Source organism: Crinia signifera, chromosome 1 (genome assembly GCF_055691185.1).
Source record: "Crinia signifera chromosome 1, ASM5569118v1, whole genome shotgun sequence".
In the NCBI taxonomy this organism is placed as follows: Eukaryota; Metazoa; Chordata; class Amphibia; order Anura; family Myobatrachidae; genus Crinia; species Crinia signifera.
In genome coordinates this window covers 164,470,226-164,486,742 of record NC_139217.1, presented here as the reverse complement: position 1 = coordinate 164,486,742, position 16,517 = coordinate 164,470,226, and the positions used below count along the sequence as shown (strand labels likewise).

At 44.7% G+C, this 16,517-nt stretch overlaps 1 protein-coding gene across 1 annotated transcript in view; it reads left to right on the top strand.

The window, feature by feature from the left end:
* Positions 1–16,517, top strand: part of LOC146063628 (17-beta-hydroxysteroid dehydrogenase 13-like) — a 142,349-nt gene that overhangs the window by 80,086 nt on the left and 45,746 nt on the right. Inside the window, exons 2-5 of the mRNA XM_083176195.1 lie at positions 6,123–6,230; positions 10,044–10,175; positions 11,194–11,300; positions 13,463–13,600. Of these exons, the coding sequence (XP_083032321.1) occupies positions 6,123–6,230; positions 10,044–10,175; positions 11,194–11,300; positions 13,463–13,600 (485 nt within the window). The remainder of the gene's footprint in view (positions 1–6,122; positions 6,231–10,043; positions 10,176–11,193; positions 11,301–13,462; positions 13,601–16,517) is intronic.

Here is a 16,517-nt window from a genome sequence, read left to right as displayed (position 1 = left end):
AAGTGGGTGGTAAAAAATTTTGGACAGTCGACACATGAGTTGACAATGACTGCTGCATTGTATCCAATCGACTGGATACCTCTTGAAGATATTTTATCACTCGCTGCTGAGTGGCTTCTTGAGTCTCTATCCGAGCGGTAACATTTTGGATGACCGCTGGTCCCACACTGGGGTCTTGAACCGAGTCCATCGGCCTTGAACAAACTGTCAGCGCAAGGATATTTTGTGTTCCCGGCTGTGACCGTGGTGGACCAGTGGAGGGCGCTGGATAGTTGAACGCAGGAGGTTTTGATATGAGAAATACACAGGAGGATCAGGGCACTGTGAACCAGAGTGTTGGCGGAGACCAGGAACAGGGGCGCGGAGTCTAACCTGCCAGCGGTATTCACCAGGGAGCCCCGCAAGGAGCTTTGGACTTAGCTGCGTCTGACAGGCAGGTCGCGGCCCCCTGCCCTGGCCCTCTGGATGCAGGCTGGGGTGATGACACTTGAACTTGGAGAGCTCAATGAGGGAAGTGCAATCTGGGAATTGCTGGGGATGTCGACGTGAGATGTCGACCGTGGTGTCGACAGATGAGGGAAGGCCCCGGGGTACTTGCTGGAAGTATAGGACAGATGATGTAGTCACTATGAGAGCAGCAGGGAGTAGTCAACCCCGGAGTCGACAGAGTCTGTCGGCAGTTCTCAGGACCAGGTGGGAAAGTCACTGATGGGCTGAAAAGCCAAATGATGTTTGTAGCGGAACACCGGCTACTCAACTGCAGGGATGGAATCGCAGGAGTCTTCTGGAGATGGAGAGAACCAGGTAGTATCGCAGGGGTACGCTGGAGATCTCGGAGCCTTGGAAACTTCTCTGACACAGGAGATTCTGGGAACAGGTAAGCAATTGTTCAAGGCAAGGAATGAAGGCCCAGGGCCTGAGTTATATCCCCCTTGCCTTTCTGTGATTGGCTGCCAGCCGCAACACTAATCAACACTGGGGAAAGACAGACACACCTGATTACTGCACAGGTGTGTGTGGGTCAGGGATCAGGCTGCAGAACTCAGGGAAGTTCACTGGAGACTTAATCACTGGGAATGCAGGGCAGCTGCAACAGCAGCAGCTAGGAGCAAACAGGCATAGAAACCTCAGAAACTGACTGAACCAAGTCAGGTTCATGACAGTACCCCCTCCTTTAGGGGTGGACTCCGAACACCCCAAGGAACTTGGTAGGGACGGGAGGATCGGGCCCTTGAGGCTAGGACTCCACTATCGCTTAAGTTGCATCTAGTAAGATAGCCAGGGGCTTTTGGATAGCAACTTGTAGAATTCAATTTAATTTTTTCCTGAGGCAAAACATAGTTTTCATCTTCGGAACAGGTGGACCATCCATCATCGATGGAAACTGAATTTATCGGAGTATCATCCTGGAGAAAAACATGGTCGTGGAGGATAGGACCTCCTTGGAAAGGAATTTTATGCTGTGTACCCTCTGGACAGGATGTCACACATTCTTTGATATCTTCTCTGATCTGTGGCCATCCATCGGAGCGTTGCAGAGTCTCGAGGGTGTTTTGGGCACCAGGACGCCCGGGGAACAAAGATTTATGAACCCCTGACAACTGTCTTGGGCGGAGCTCAGGGGGCACAAATGTTTTACCAGAAGGAGGTGTAGGAGATACTTGCGTAGGAGCAAATGCGATGGAATCAGGAATGGGGTAGTCTTCCTTCATGGAGCAAGATAGGACATCAGTTTTTACACTCAGAGTACCAGAACGGCACATAATCCTATCATAGGGCTTGTTTTGTCTGAGCTGACGTGGAACCTCTTTTACTGGAGAGCGATGGGATTCTACGTCTCTGGAATCAATACAAGATCGGAGACCACCTTTTTTCTTTGCAGGGCAAACACCTATACCAGCAGGAGGATTAGAAGGTCGGACGAATCTCTTTTGAAGATTCTTTCTATTACCAGATTGCATGGCCTGATTCTTAGGGACTGATACCGGGTAGGTACGGCCTTTAGGAGGAATTTTCCCTGGGCGCAAATTGATGGAGCAATCCCACTCCTGAGGTGGTGGCAGGGTATCGGCAGCATGCTTATCCATAAGGTCTCTGTAGGTGTCAGGCCAACCAGGAAATGGTGCGACACTAGTGGAACCGGTTGGCAGCGCCGGAACAGTACAATGCTGACGACAATATGGACTCCAATGTTCCAACTGTAAAGTGGACCAGTTGATACTGGGGTTATGGAGTCGGAGCCATGGAAGCCCCAGCACAATGTCATAGGATGCTTTGGGAATCACAAAGAATTTTATTAACTCTTGATGCAAAGTACCAACTTTTAAAAGGACAGGTTCAGTACGGAAATGAACCTCACTGCCAGGAATCTTGCTGCCATCCATCACGGTAACAGAGATAGGCGGAGATATGGGTACCAGAGGAATTTTCAACTTGGAGACAAGGTCATAAGAGATGAAGTTTCCACCTGACCCGGAATCTGCTAGGGCAGAACTGGGTATGGGTCCGGCTGGAGTCTCGAGGGACACTGAAAGGACAAAGTCATTATCGTGAGGAGATTTCACAAGTTGACCCAACCTGACTTCTCCATTGCAGGTCAGGCCTTGGCGTTCTCCTGAACGCTCAGGACAGGCATCAATGAAATGATTGGAAGCAGCACAATATATACACAATCTATTGCGCTGCCTGCGGGCACGTTCGACAGGAGTCAGGCGTGATCTACCAATTTGCATGGGTTCTTCACGGTCAGGAGACACAGAACGTGATTCAGGAATCTCTCTAGGAATTAACTTCTTTTGTTTTTCAAGACCTCTCTCACGGAGGCGTAAATCAATCTTGACACATTGGGAGATAAGGTCTTCCAACCGATCTGGAAGATCCCGGGTTGCCAGCTCATCCTTGATGCGATCTGATACTCCTAACCAGAACGCAGCTGTCAAGGCTTCATTGTTCCACAGTAACTCGGATGCCAAAGTCTGAAAGTGGACCACATATTGCCCCATGGGCCGAGATCCTTGTTTGACCTGAAGGATATCTGTGGAAGCAGAGGCTGAGCGACCTGGTCTATCAAAAATACGGCGAAAAGTCTCGATAAATTTGTCATAGTCTGCAAGGAGAGGATCAGACTTCTCCCACAGCGGTGATACCCATTCGAGGGCAGTTCCGGAAAGCAATGAGACGATATATGCAATCTTTATTCTAGCTGTGGGGAAGTTGTGAGGTAACAGTTCAAATTGAATTTGACACTGATTAATGAATCCCCTGCAGGTTTTGGAATCACCGTCGTATTTGCTTGGTACCGGCAATTGGAGACTGGAATGGGAAGTGGGTGGTAAAAAATTTTGGACAGTCGACACATGAGTTGACAATGACTGCTGCATTGTATCCAATCGACTGGATACCTCTTGAAGATATTTTATCACTCGCTGCTGAGTGGCTTCTTGAGTCTCTATCCGAGCGGTAACATTTTGGATGACCGCTGGTCCCACACTGGGGTCTTGAACCGAGTCCATCGGCCTTGAACAAACTGTCAGCGCAAGGATATTTTGTGTTCCCGGCTGTGACCGTGGTGGACCAGTGGAGGGCGCTGGATAGTTGAACGCAGGAGGTTTTGATATGAGAAATACACAGGAGGATCAGGGCACTGTGAACCAGAGTGTTGGCGGAGACCAGGAACAGGGGCGCGGAGTCTAACCTGCCAGCGGTATTCACCAGGGAGCCCCGCAAGGAGCTTTGGACTTAGCTGCGTCTGACAGGCAGGTCGCGGCCCCCTGCCCTGGCCCTCTGGATGCAGGCTGGGGTGATGACACTTGAACTTGGAGAGCTCAATGAGGGAAGTGCAATCTGGGAATTGCTGGGGATGTCGACGTGAGATGTCGACCGTGGTGTCGACAGATGAGGGAAGGCCCCGGGGTACTTGCTGGAAGTATAGGACAGATGATGTAGTCACTATGAGAGCAGCAGGGAGTAGTCAACCCCGGAGTCGACAGAGTCTGTCGGCAGTTCTCAGGACCAGGTGGGAAAGTCACTGATGGGCTGAAAAGCCAAATGATGTTTGTAGCGGAACACCGGCTACTCAACTGCAGGGATGGAATCGCAGGAGTCTTCTGGAGATGGAGAGAACCAGGTAGTATCGCAGGGGTACGCTGGAGATCTCGGAGCCTTGGAAACTTCTCTGACACAGGAGATTCTGGGAACAGGTAAGCAATTGTTCAAGGCAAGGAATGAAGGCCCAGGGCCTGAGTTATATCCCCCTTGCCTTTCTGTGATTGGCTGCCAGCCGCAACACTAATCAACACTGGGGAAAGACAGACACACCTGATTACTGCACAGGTGTGTGTGGGTCAGGGATCAGGCTGCAGAACTCAGGGAAGTTCACTGGAGACTTAATCACTGGGAATGCAGGGCAGCTGCAACAGCAGCAGCTAGGAGCAAACAGGCATAGAAACCTCAGAAACTGACTGAACCAAGTCAGGTTCATGACACCGTATTTTGGACATATGCAAAACTTGAATTTTGTCACCCTGATTTTAGGGTGATGACAATAAATTTGAATCTAATCTAATTATAATGTGAAATACTACTTTCTGTGCACCAAATGTAGCTTTTCCTAAACTGTAAAGCGCATGCCTCTAATAGCCAATGGACCCTTGAATTGTGTGACCCGCTTGGGATCAAACCCAAGACACACACATTGTAAGTCAATTACCAAACCCACTAGGCTATAGCCATCTGTGAAAGGAGAAGACACCAGGGCCTGTATCCTACAGTATACAGCATAATGTGAATGGCAGTACAGCAATGGAGACCATGTGGAAGTCATATTTATGAGATACTGTACAGTATGGAGCGAGTAAAGGCAAAATCACTAGATAACAGGAGTCAATAGCGTGAATGGGTGGCAGCGTGGCTGGGGGAGGTACTTTGATACATAAAAATGAAAATGAGCATAAAATGAGCTCAGTGGGAATTAATATTAATGAGTGATTGCAAGGGCATATTATTAACTCATATTAATGAGATAATAACTGAGTGGTACAGTGGATTACATGTTGCTTTCCATTTTATAAAAACAAAACCTGGAATGTTTTCAAAGATAACAATGCTGTATCTGTGATTAAAATCCAGTACTTAGTAGGTAGCATGGCATTTTGGAGAAGAGATTTTTTATTTAATTTTTAATAAAGGGAATAATGTGATTGGCCAGCCTCTCACATGTCACTGTCTACTGTGGCATTGTAATCAGCACTGTAGTTTTAACGTTGCGCATTCGCAACCCAGTGGTTAAACTGTGTATTACATAGTGTGGGACGTAATGCACGCCATAACATTATTTACAACTCGCAATGTAGGAGCCTTAATAGAGCGCTATGAGCAATGATGCATGGGGACACATTTGTATAGACACTGGCCCTTATTCTGATCGGTGCGGCCGGAGCCGATTATGCGGCCAGGACCGTGCGTGCGAAACCCCGCCTTCCATACGGATCGCCAACTCCGTCCGTATGCGGTAAGAAGCTGTCCGAACGGACCGCACGTGTATTTTTCACGGAATACGCCTCCTCCATCTAAGGGAACCTCCCTCATCATTCGATGGTCGCAGACCATTGAATGCAGGACCGTGTGCTCCACCAGCACCCGCAACCTCAGACCACACGGACATTTTTCCGTGCAAAAGCAGGGATCTGGGCGGGCAGCTGACATCCGGCGATGTCATATGTCCGCCCCCTACACGTGCGTCACGGCCGCATTACCATACGTACGCCCAGCGTTTTCATGGGAACTCCCATGAAACGCGGGGCGTATGCATATGGTAATGAGCCCAAATAGCTCTTCACGCCCCTCTCCACCCCCTGTTCGGAGTGTTCACATATCATGCGGGATTTGGCCGTACGCCCCGCTCACACATGCGCAGAGACGCAGAGATGCACCGATCAGAATAAGGGCCAATGAGAAGAGTCCATCCTTTTTTTACACCACTCTTTCTATGCTTAACTAACAGCATTAACAACACTTGTTTAGGGACAGCTGTAGCAATAGGACTGAGATTAGTTTGTACAATACTTTAAAGAAGAACTCACTACATAAAGGAATAACCGTTATATTCTATTTTCTATTTACAGGAAGGAGTGGAAGAAACCACAGAGCAATGCAGAAAACTGGGAGCTACCGCCTACTCATTTGTGGTGGATTGCAGTAAGCGAGACGATATTTATGCAACAGCTGAGAAGGTTAGATCATACCAGAATGGTAGATGTGTATTCCAGACATAAATATAAAGTAAGATGCTACCATAACTAGGGGGTAGATTTACTAAATGTAGGTTTTTTAAAGTTGATGATCTGCAGCTTTGGCCAGTAGTTTAAAATGATTCCTGTTGTTGTTTTAGAACAATTGGGCAAAGTCACAGATGGTCCACCGGTTAACAAAAAAAATTATATATACCTTTATTTTTGTATCAAGAGTAAATATCTCAAAAAGTATTTTTGTAATGAATTCAAAAATCATGTTAGACTGTCTCTATCACATACAGTACCTGCATGGATTTTGAGTGACACTGAATTAAAGTTTACTATACTGTACATACATAGTAAATGATTAAGGGCCAGATGCATCATGCTACAAAAAGTGATAAAGTGGAAAGTAATAAACAACCAGCCAATCAGCTCTTTCCTGTCATTTTTCAAATCCAGCTTGTAACATGGCAAGTAGGAGCTGATTGGCTGGCTGTTTATCACTCTCCATTTTATCACTATTTAAAGCTTGATATATCTGGCCCTAACTCATAAAAGATGTAGTAGTATAGGATTTTTGCATGTATTTTGCCTCAGGAGCATGCAGCAAGCAGGGTAATTGTAGGGGAATTCAAGATCATTCAACAATTGATAACCACAAATCCAATTTTTGAGTTGCGGAATCTCATTTAGAAAAATGCACATGGATTTTCAACTCTGAGAACCCTTTAGAATGTGATCAAAATAACCCCCTTCCCCCCTTTTCCCAGTCTTCGCTGTATATTTTGCACTGGGGGAGGAGTGTTGATATGGTAGGTGACTGCTGGAATAATAGTTCTCAAGGCTTAAGCACCTAAAAGAATACATCAATGAGCAATAACATGACACAGTACAAGGCAAATAATGACAAGTACATAAATAGAGTTGCAGTGTGCAACGGTGCACATGGGGCCCTGAATCCAGGAGGCCCACATCACCCCAATATATTATTCTTACCCGTCTGCAGTCGTGTGGTGTCCACTCTGTACCGCGCATGTTACATCAGCCCTACCTGTGGTGCATATGGTTTTGTCCATTAGCAAACCAAATGTGCTTTGCAAGCCAACCTGAAGCATTCAAAATAAAAAGATCATAAAGAAAGGTTTAGACTTCCTACAGATTGCTAAACCAACCCTATATTTACTCCCCAAAGTTCATAAAAATAAAACAGTTCCACCAGGAAGACCTATCTAATTGCTCTTCAGTGGAGTACCACAAAGCTCAGTCCTCATCTCTTGGTAAAATAATTAGCTCTTTTAGTTTTCAGTATCATCTGTATGCAGACGATACTCAAATCTACCTATCCTCTCCAGATTTGTCACCTTCTGTATTGGTCTATGTCACTGAATGCCTTTCAGCCGTTTAATGTTGGATGTCATCTCGCCACCTCAAACTTAATATTTCCAAAACAGAGTTAATTATATTTCCACTGGCCAATAGAAGTTACCAACCTGATATCTTCATCACTGTTGAAAACGCAACAATCAATCCTACCCCACAAGCTCGCTGCCTAGATTTTATATGTGACTCTGAACTATCCTTTTCTCCCCACATTCAAAATCAAGTTACAGGTCTCTAAAAAACATATCCAAAATATGACCATATCTTACCCAAGAAACTCTAAAACTCTAATCCATGCTCTTATTATCTCCTGCACTTATTATTGCAGTAGTCTTCTTACTGGTCTTACCAAGAAGAGACTCTCACCACCATGATCCATTCTGATTGCAGCTGCGAGGCTAATCTTGCTAGATGTTCATTTGTTGCAGATCCATTCTGTCTGGTTACCCGTATTCTATCTAAAATAATTTTACTCACACATAAGGCCATCAACCAAACTACACTAATTTACATATCTTCGCTTATGTCAAAATATCTCCCAACCCAAACTCTGCTCTTCCACGTCTATCAATTTTGCCATGTATGATTGCAGGACTTTCTTCGTGCTGCACCCACTCAGTGGAATGCCCTACCACGCACAATAAGACTCTCCACTAGTCTCTAAATCAGGGATGGGGAACCTTTAGCCCTCCAGCTGTTGTTGAACTACACATCCCAGCATGCCCTGCAACAGTTGTAGCATGACCACATAGCAAAACTGTAACAAGGCATGCTGGGATGTGTAGTTCAACAGCTGGAGGTCTGAAGGTTCCCCATCCCTGCACTAAATCTTTAAGAATTCCCTGAAAACTCACCTCTTCAGGATAGCTTATCACATTCCAGAACTGTTCACTCAACAATCATAATCTTTCCTATTCAATTGCATACACACTGTACAGTCCACATACATACTCAACATATATTTTCTTTCTTCAATTTTTCTTCCTTTTGACACTGGTTCTTCATTGCTGTGATGTGATATCAAGCAGCCCACCGTGCCCACGCTTGCCATTCCGTGGAAAACTGCTATCCTTATGTATCAATGCCTATTTCCCTAAGGATTGTAAGCTTGCGAACAGGGCCTTCCTACTTCTATTACTGTTTGTTATTACCCAGTTTTGCTTTATCTGTGTCCAATTAGGAATTTGCTCCACAAACTTACTAAATAAATAAACTGCTCAAGTTCACTAGTGACATATAAAAACACAGGTAAAATATATGTTGAAGTCTCTAAGAAGTAGTGGGGTAGAACAAAATTGAGTTATTTCCACCCCAACCCTATCAGTAGACAAGAAATTCTGCTAAGTGGAACACTGTAAAAAAAAGTACATCCATAAATAGTATCATGAATAGTGTGAACTTTAAAGTAAGATATTAAACCAAAGGTTAACACCAACTGTGAGTGTCCTTTAGCTAAATTATTTTCAAAAATACATATGGAGAGTAAATGACAAGGTACCTCCTGCAGATCACGTATCTGCACTAATGACAGGTGGTACCTATGAGGAGAGACTTCCTCCTGAGTTCACATCCCCTCTACTGACCATACTCCTGACATCCCAAATAAAAAAAAAAGTTTAACTTTATACAACAGCCTTTATTAACCATGCCATGCTTGGTTCACCCATACCATAGGGCCTTATTCTGATCGGTGCGGCCGGATCCGAATATGCGGCCAGGACCGTGCGTGCGAAACCCCGCCTTCCATACGGATCTCCAACTCCGTCCGTACGCGGTAAGAAGCTGGCCGAACGGACCGCAAGTGTATTTTTCACGGAATACGCCTCCTCCATCTCAGGGAACCTCCCCCATCATTCGATGGTCGCAGACCATCGAATGCAGGACCGAGTGGTCAGGCAGCTCCCGAAACCTCAGACCACACGGGCATTTTTCCGTGCAAAAGCAGGGATCTGGGCGGGCAGCTGACATCCGGCGATGTCATATGTCCGCCCCCTACACGTGCGTCACGGCCGCATTACCATACGTACGCCCAGCGTTTGCATGGGAACGCCCATGAAACGCGGGGCGTATGCATATGGTAATGAGCCCAAATAGCCCTTCACGCCCCTCTCCACCCCCTGTTCGGAGTGTTCACATTTCATGCGGGATTTGGCCGTACGCCCCGCTCGCACATGCGCAGAGAAGCCTCTGCACATGCGCAGACACAAAACATCGGCGGCACGAACGCACGCGGATATTACCGCACCAACCAGAATAAGGGCCATAGTTACAAGCTAAACCCACAAATATACTATAGTATTCCATTACTGTTTTAGGACCATAATAACATTTAAAAACAGTTTTACATTTCACAATCTTTAGCTGCAAAATTTTCACTCGGGTCACCTAGTTTACCCTAATTGTTCTATCATCCTTCTGTGGTTTAAATAGGTAAAGACAAGCATAGGAGATGTGGATATCCTTATAAATAATGCAGGAGTGGTGTTTGGTGTGGAGTTTCTGCAGCTACAAGATCATCAAATTGAGAAGACATTTGAAGTTAACATCCTTGCGCATTTCTGGGTCTGTATATTGGACGAGACAAAGTACAGTAATGTATACAGAGTTTTTCAATTCTCAGCAATGTGAGGAGAATTGAGGATAATACAGTATTTGTTAAGGTGTGACTTTTGGATGACACATCGACGCTATTGCGCTTGATTATATTGTTATTAAAGAATGAAAGAACAAACATGTCCCAACTCCAAAAAAGTTCATGGTAACTTAGATCATTATTCATTATCAAAAATGGCCCTGGACTTATTTTTTAACTTCAGATTGTCAATGAATATGAGTGCAAATATCTTGAGCCAGATATATTTAGCTTGAAAAGTGATATAATGGAGATTGATAAAGTACCAGCCAATCAGCTTCTGACTGCTAAGCCACAGACAGTTAGCTGATTGGTTGGTGGTTTATCACTCTCCATTTAATCACTCTTCAAGACCCTCTATATGTAACATGATGTTGGAAAAATGTCAGTCTATGGTATGGCATCAGCAGATACAACCTTTAGCAACACAACACTCTGGGAAGTAATACACTCTTATATGACCTTATCTTATACCCCTTTCACATCGCACTTTTAAAACGGTATATTGCCGTTTTTTTTCCATATTAAAACGTTTAAGGCTGCAATGTGAAAGTGCCAGAGTTGATTTACCGGTTAAAGTTAACCGGTATTTCAACACGGTTAAAAAGCAGAGTCCTACACGTTTTAAAGCCGTTTTTTTGTCAGTTTGAACAGCTCTATTTCAATGGCTTGAAACGTGTCCCTTGGAGGTTAAACGGGTTGAATGTTTGAATGGTATTAAATGATTTTTAAAACGGTTTTCACCTGCAATGTGAAAGGTCTCAAGGCTCAGACCCGTTTTAAAGTCCCATTTAAGAATACCGTGTCATTACCCATTTCTGCAATGTGAAAGCAGTATTACTCACAAAAGTTTAGGGTACAATTCATTGCATGGTGTTTGGAATAAAAGGATTTTTGTTTTTAGAAGGTTTAGAAATGGCTAAAGCATATATTGTTTTTATCTTCAAGACCACCAAATCATTCTTGCCTGCAATGATGAAGAAAAATCAAGGACACATCTGTACAGTGGCATCTGTGTGTGGTCATGTCGGGTTAACATATCTAGTTGATTATTGGTAAGTGCCATTTATTTTAAACCGTTGGTTATGGTTCTTGAAAATTAGAAGAAAAATAAAACATAGCTTAGACAACAATGGTCCATCAGATGACGATTCATTCCAATCTATCCAAGGGTACACTTGCTACTGGCAATATAAAGGGCTCCTAATGCTAATAGATAACAATGAAGAACAACCTAATGATTAATGGTTAAACTTTAATGTGTGATCAGACTAAAGTTGAGGGCCTTTAGATACTTTGGGTGAGATTTAATAGGATGAGAGATTCAGAAAGTGAGAGATTTGGTACGAAATCTCCAGTTTTTTTAAAGCGGCAATCATTGACACTGCTAAACCAGTTTGATTTTGCAGTGTAAATGATTGCCGCTTTAAAAAAAACTGGAGATTTCTCACCAAATCTCTCACTTTCTGAAACTCTCATCCTATTAAATCTCACCCTTTGTGCCAGTTAGAGCCCCTTAGACACATTGCCCGGGTAGAGCCCCTAAAGATTACATTACGCTGCACCACCCTCCCCGCACAAACAACCGCTGCTCCCCCTTACCCCTCCCAGCACACATTAATATGCCATACCTCCCTTCCCAGCACACATTAATATGCCACACCTCTCTTCCCAGCACACATTAATACACCATTCTCCCTTTCCACCGCACATTAATACACCGTTCTCTCCAGTGCACATTAATACACCGTTCTCCCCAGTGCACATTACAGCATTCCCCCAGAGTACATTAATATTAGCCATTCATCCCAGTACACACTATTATGCCAGCCCTCCTGCCAGCACATATTAATACACCATTCCTCCCCTTCCAGCATGCATTAATATACCATTCCCCCAGTGTACATTAAAACATTATTCATCCCTGCACACATTAATACACCACTCCCCCCCCAGTGCACATTAATACACCATTCCATATCCCAGCACACATTAATACGCTATTACTCCCATTAAGCCATTACTCCCAGCGCACATTAATATTCCAGCGTACATCATCATGTTATTCCTCCCAGCGCACATTAAAACACTACACCCCCAGCGCATATTAATATGCCATTCCCTATCCCAGCACACATTAATACACCATTCCCCCAGCATACATTGATGTTATTCATCCGAGCGCACATTAATACGCCTTTGTTTCCCTCACATCGCACATTAATACACCACTCACCCAGCGCACATTAATACACCATTCCCTATACCAGCACACATTAATATGCCAATGTTTCCCTCACATCGCACATTAATACACCATTCCCTCAGCGCACATTAATATTCCATTAACCCCAGCGCACAATATATGCCATTTTTCCACAGTGCACATTAATTCCTTGCAATGTACATAAATACGCCATTTATCCCACTGCGCAGCATACAATAATGATAACGATATATTGTTTGCTTTACCAGTGACCATTTTGTTTTATGAAAATATTGTTATTGTTCGTGGTTATCATTCACACTGCATACACACTGAACAATCAGTAGAGATCTGAATTTGGCCCCTGCGCAATGGTTGGGGTTTTGCGCATGTGCAATATCCAACTGCAAACAGCCACGTTGAGTTGGCAGCGGGAATAAATATGGCACTGGGCCATGGAAACGCCCATGTCCCCATCAAAAGGCTGGGCATTCCCATGGGTAAACGGGTGGGCCGATGTCATATGACATCAGCCACCCGTCCGGGCGGCCGCAAATAAAATCAATTTAGACTGACTTTTATTTGTGCAGGCAGGAGAAATCATTTGATGTCGGCGACCATCAAATGATGTCCTCGTTACACAGCGGCGGTGTGGGGGGGGGGGTATTTGGTGGGGCAGCGACACAGATGTTCGGTAAGCTGTGAGCTTCACAGTTTACCGAGCTAATTAGAATGATCCCTATGTCAACAAAAACATAGATTTTTATGTCATATTCATAAGTCGTGAACACGGGAGCGCACATCGTTAAAGATATATTGTGCATATCTTTTAATGTGTTCCCAATATATCGTTAACAATATTGTTATTGCACATATCTTATAGTGTGTACCTAGCTTGAATCCCTTCAATAACCCTGAGATGTGTGCAACATTGCATCTCTGTTGTCAAGCACCAAAATATCCTCCTCCAAATATCATCAAATACAATGAATTTCTTACATATACTTTCAGTGCCAGCAAATTTGGTGCAGTCGGATTTCATGAGTGCATGACTGAAGAACTCGCCACCCTTGGAAAAGATGGTATTAAAACCTCCTGTTTATGCCCAGTGTTTGTAAACACTGGATTTGTCCAAACGCCAAGCACTAGGTAAGAACATTGGCAGCTTTGTTTTAATGCCTTTTCTTATGCATATAATATAACGGGCTGGATTACGGATCTAAAGTGATGGGTGATATGCATACACATAGGGCCTTATTCTGGTTCATTCGCTCGGATGCGAATTCCGAAGGGGGAACGATGTTTTGCATATGCGCAGCAGCATTTCTGCGCATGTGTATATGCTGGGTACGTGCAAACTCGGTGAGAAGTCTGCGAGTGCACGCTCCCAGCCTTGCGAGCGGGGGATGGAGAGGGATGTGGGGTGCCGGGCTGGACAATTAGCATACTGTATGTGTACACCCTGCGTTTCATGGGCGTTCCCATGAAAATGCTGGGTGTGCATATGCTAATGCAGTCGTGATGCAGGTGCAGTTGGCAGACAGCTGACATAGCTGGATGTCAGCTGCCCCCCCCCCCCCCTAACTCCCTGCATTTCTCTGCTCATATGTATGAGTGGTCTGGGCCGTCCTTACATATGCGTGTGCCTTCACCATCATTCGATGATCGGCGATCATCGAAAGATGGGAGAGGTTCCCACTGGAATGTGAATGGATCTTCATGTAAAACATCCGTTTGCAAGCCTTTGCAAACGAATTTGGTGTGCAAATGGGTGGTGCGGGCTAACCATATGCAAGTCAGGGTTTGGTTCATTCGCAAGTGTGTGTGCACGCATCTGAGCGAATGAACCAGAATAAGGCCCACCGAGCAATCTGTGATCCATTTCTAAACGATGTACTCAGATTGCTTAGAAATGGGGCTAAAATCATATGCCCCTTAACTTTTAACATGATCATTAAATCATTATGTTTACATTTGTATTGCGCGATGCAAAGAACTGCTCTAACTAGGTTTTCATACTTCTTCTGGCATTGGCATTCCCAGGGTCCACATACTGTTTGTCAACGTAATGAATGAATGGCAAGAAATATGTAAACACTGTTTTAATTATTTGTTTTAACACTTTTTCTTTTAAATTCAACATGTTGTCAGTTTGCCAGTAATGGGGGAATTTTGTGCAAAAACACTACTACATATATTATGAACTTTTCATGTGTCTCACCATGTTGACCTTTTGGTGTCGACCATTTGACTGTCTATCTAGATACTGTAGGTTTTATTTTTTTCTTCAAAATACTTTATTTGGTAAAAAACTGCAAAGTACAGTTACAGAATTGCTAGAAAACATTAAAGATTGATGTAAAATAGATGTCACATAGTAACCATAGGCGAATCTAGGGGGTGGTCCGGGGGTGCACAGGACCACCCATTCGCCCATTTTGTAGCTGAGGGATGGGGCTTTCCAACGAGCCCAGCCCCGTGTCTCTAGCCCCCTGGGAACCAGAGATACCGCCAGGCAAAGCTGGAACGATTTCCCCGTCGGCATCACTGAAGCTCGAGGTTGATCTCAGTCAAACCCAAATCGCTGGGCCTTTAATCTGATACCAGGCTGGATCCATATGGATTAATTGGTTCCAGGGATATTGAGGTTAAACCGTTTTTTTTTTTTTTTTTTTCATTTCTTAAATGTAATTTCATGACTGTTTATGTTGTTTGAGGTCAGATTTCTCTGGAACCAAACAGCCCAGTTTCACGGGACCAAAATCATTTGAAGCCAACTCAAAAGTTCTTCAATATGATATTACTCATGTAAATGGGTCAGTTGGTTCCGAAGATATAGCTGGTTGGTTAAAGGGGGGAGGGAGAGGGGAGTGGTTGTCTCTCCCCCTCACACCAGAAAATGCAGGGACTAGGCTGGTGTATAAGGGGACCATATTCCCAGGTAAATCCCTGCATTTTCTGTTGTGAAAGGGGTATTATTTTAAACAGCCGTGACCTGCAGTGCTCTGAATACAGCCGGGCAGCCCCCTGCTCTCTGCCCAGCTGTCAATGACTGTCACCCCTGCAGCTTCCGCTCCAATTCTTCTCCCTGCTTTCACCTCAGCCCGCCCCCCGCCCCCCCCCCCCTAATCATGTGGTGCTGGTGCCCGGCGTGCTCCCCCAACGTCACGCACAACAACAGCGCGCACAATATTTAAAATGTCCACTCGGCTAGAGGGGACACCAGGAGGGGAGTGGGTGCGTGCTCTACACTGCACTCTGCTCCTCTCCCCATAGAAGCAGCTGCACCGCTCTTCATCTCTCCCTGCAGCAGCAGCGAAGGTTCATATAAAAATTTACAGTAAGTGGCACTTTTGGGGGCATTGCTTAAGGGACGCTATAAGTGGCGGTATGTGGGGGCATTACGCATAATGTGTCGCTTAATGTGTAAGGGGCATTACGGTGTGCAGCATCATGTGTAAGCGGCATTATGTGTGCAGCATCATGTGTAAGGGACAATATGTGTGCAGCATCATGTGTAATGGGTACTATGGTGTGCGGCATCATGTGTAATGGGTACTATGGTGCCATCAAGCAAGAACCCCTTAGCAATGAGCACGTAGGTAAGCAGCACTTATGTGGCAAATATGTAATGGGCATTACGGTTTGTTATATAGTATGTAATGGGCATCATGATGTATGGCACAATGTGTAATGGGCATTATGGTGTGTGGCCTTATGTGTAATTGGCATTACGGTGTGTGGCTTTATGTGTAATGGGTATTACGGAGTTTGCTAAAATGTGTAATGGGCATTACTCTGTGTGGTCTAAAGTGTAATACCACACCCTTTTTGGGATGCCACGCCTCCTTCCCATGAGGCCACACCCCCTTTTTGCAGCGTGGCTACGCCGCGCAAAGGTCCCTCTACTGTAGTGTCTAGATCTGGGACCACCCATTACCATAATTCTAGATTCGCCTATGATAGTAACATATTACATAAAATTACATGTAAATAATGTAATTAAGAACAAGAAAAGAGCACATCGTGGTAAATAAGAACAACATACAACAATAAAATTGGGTGT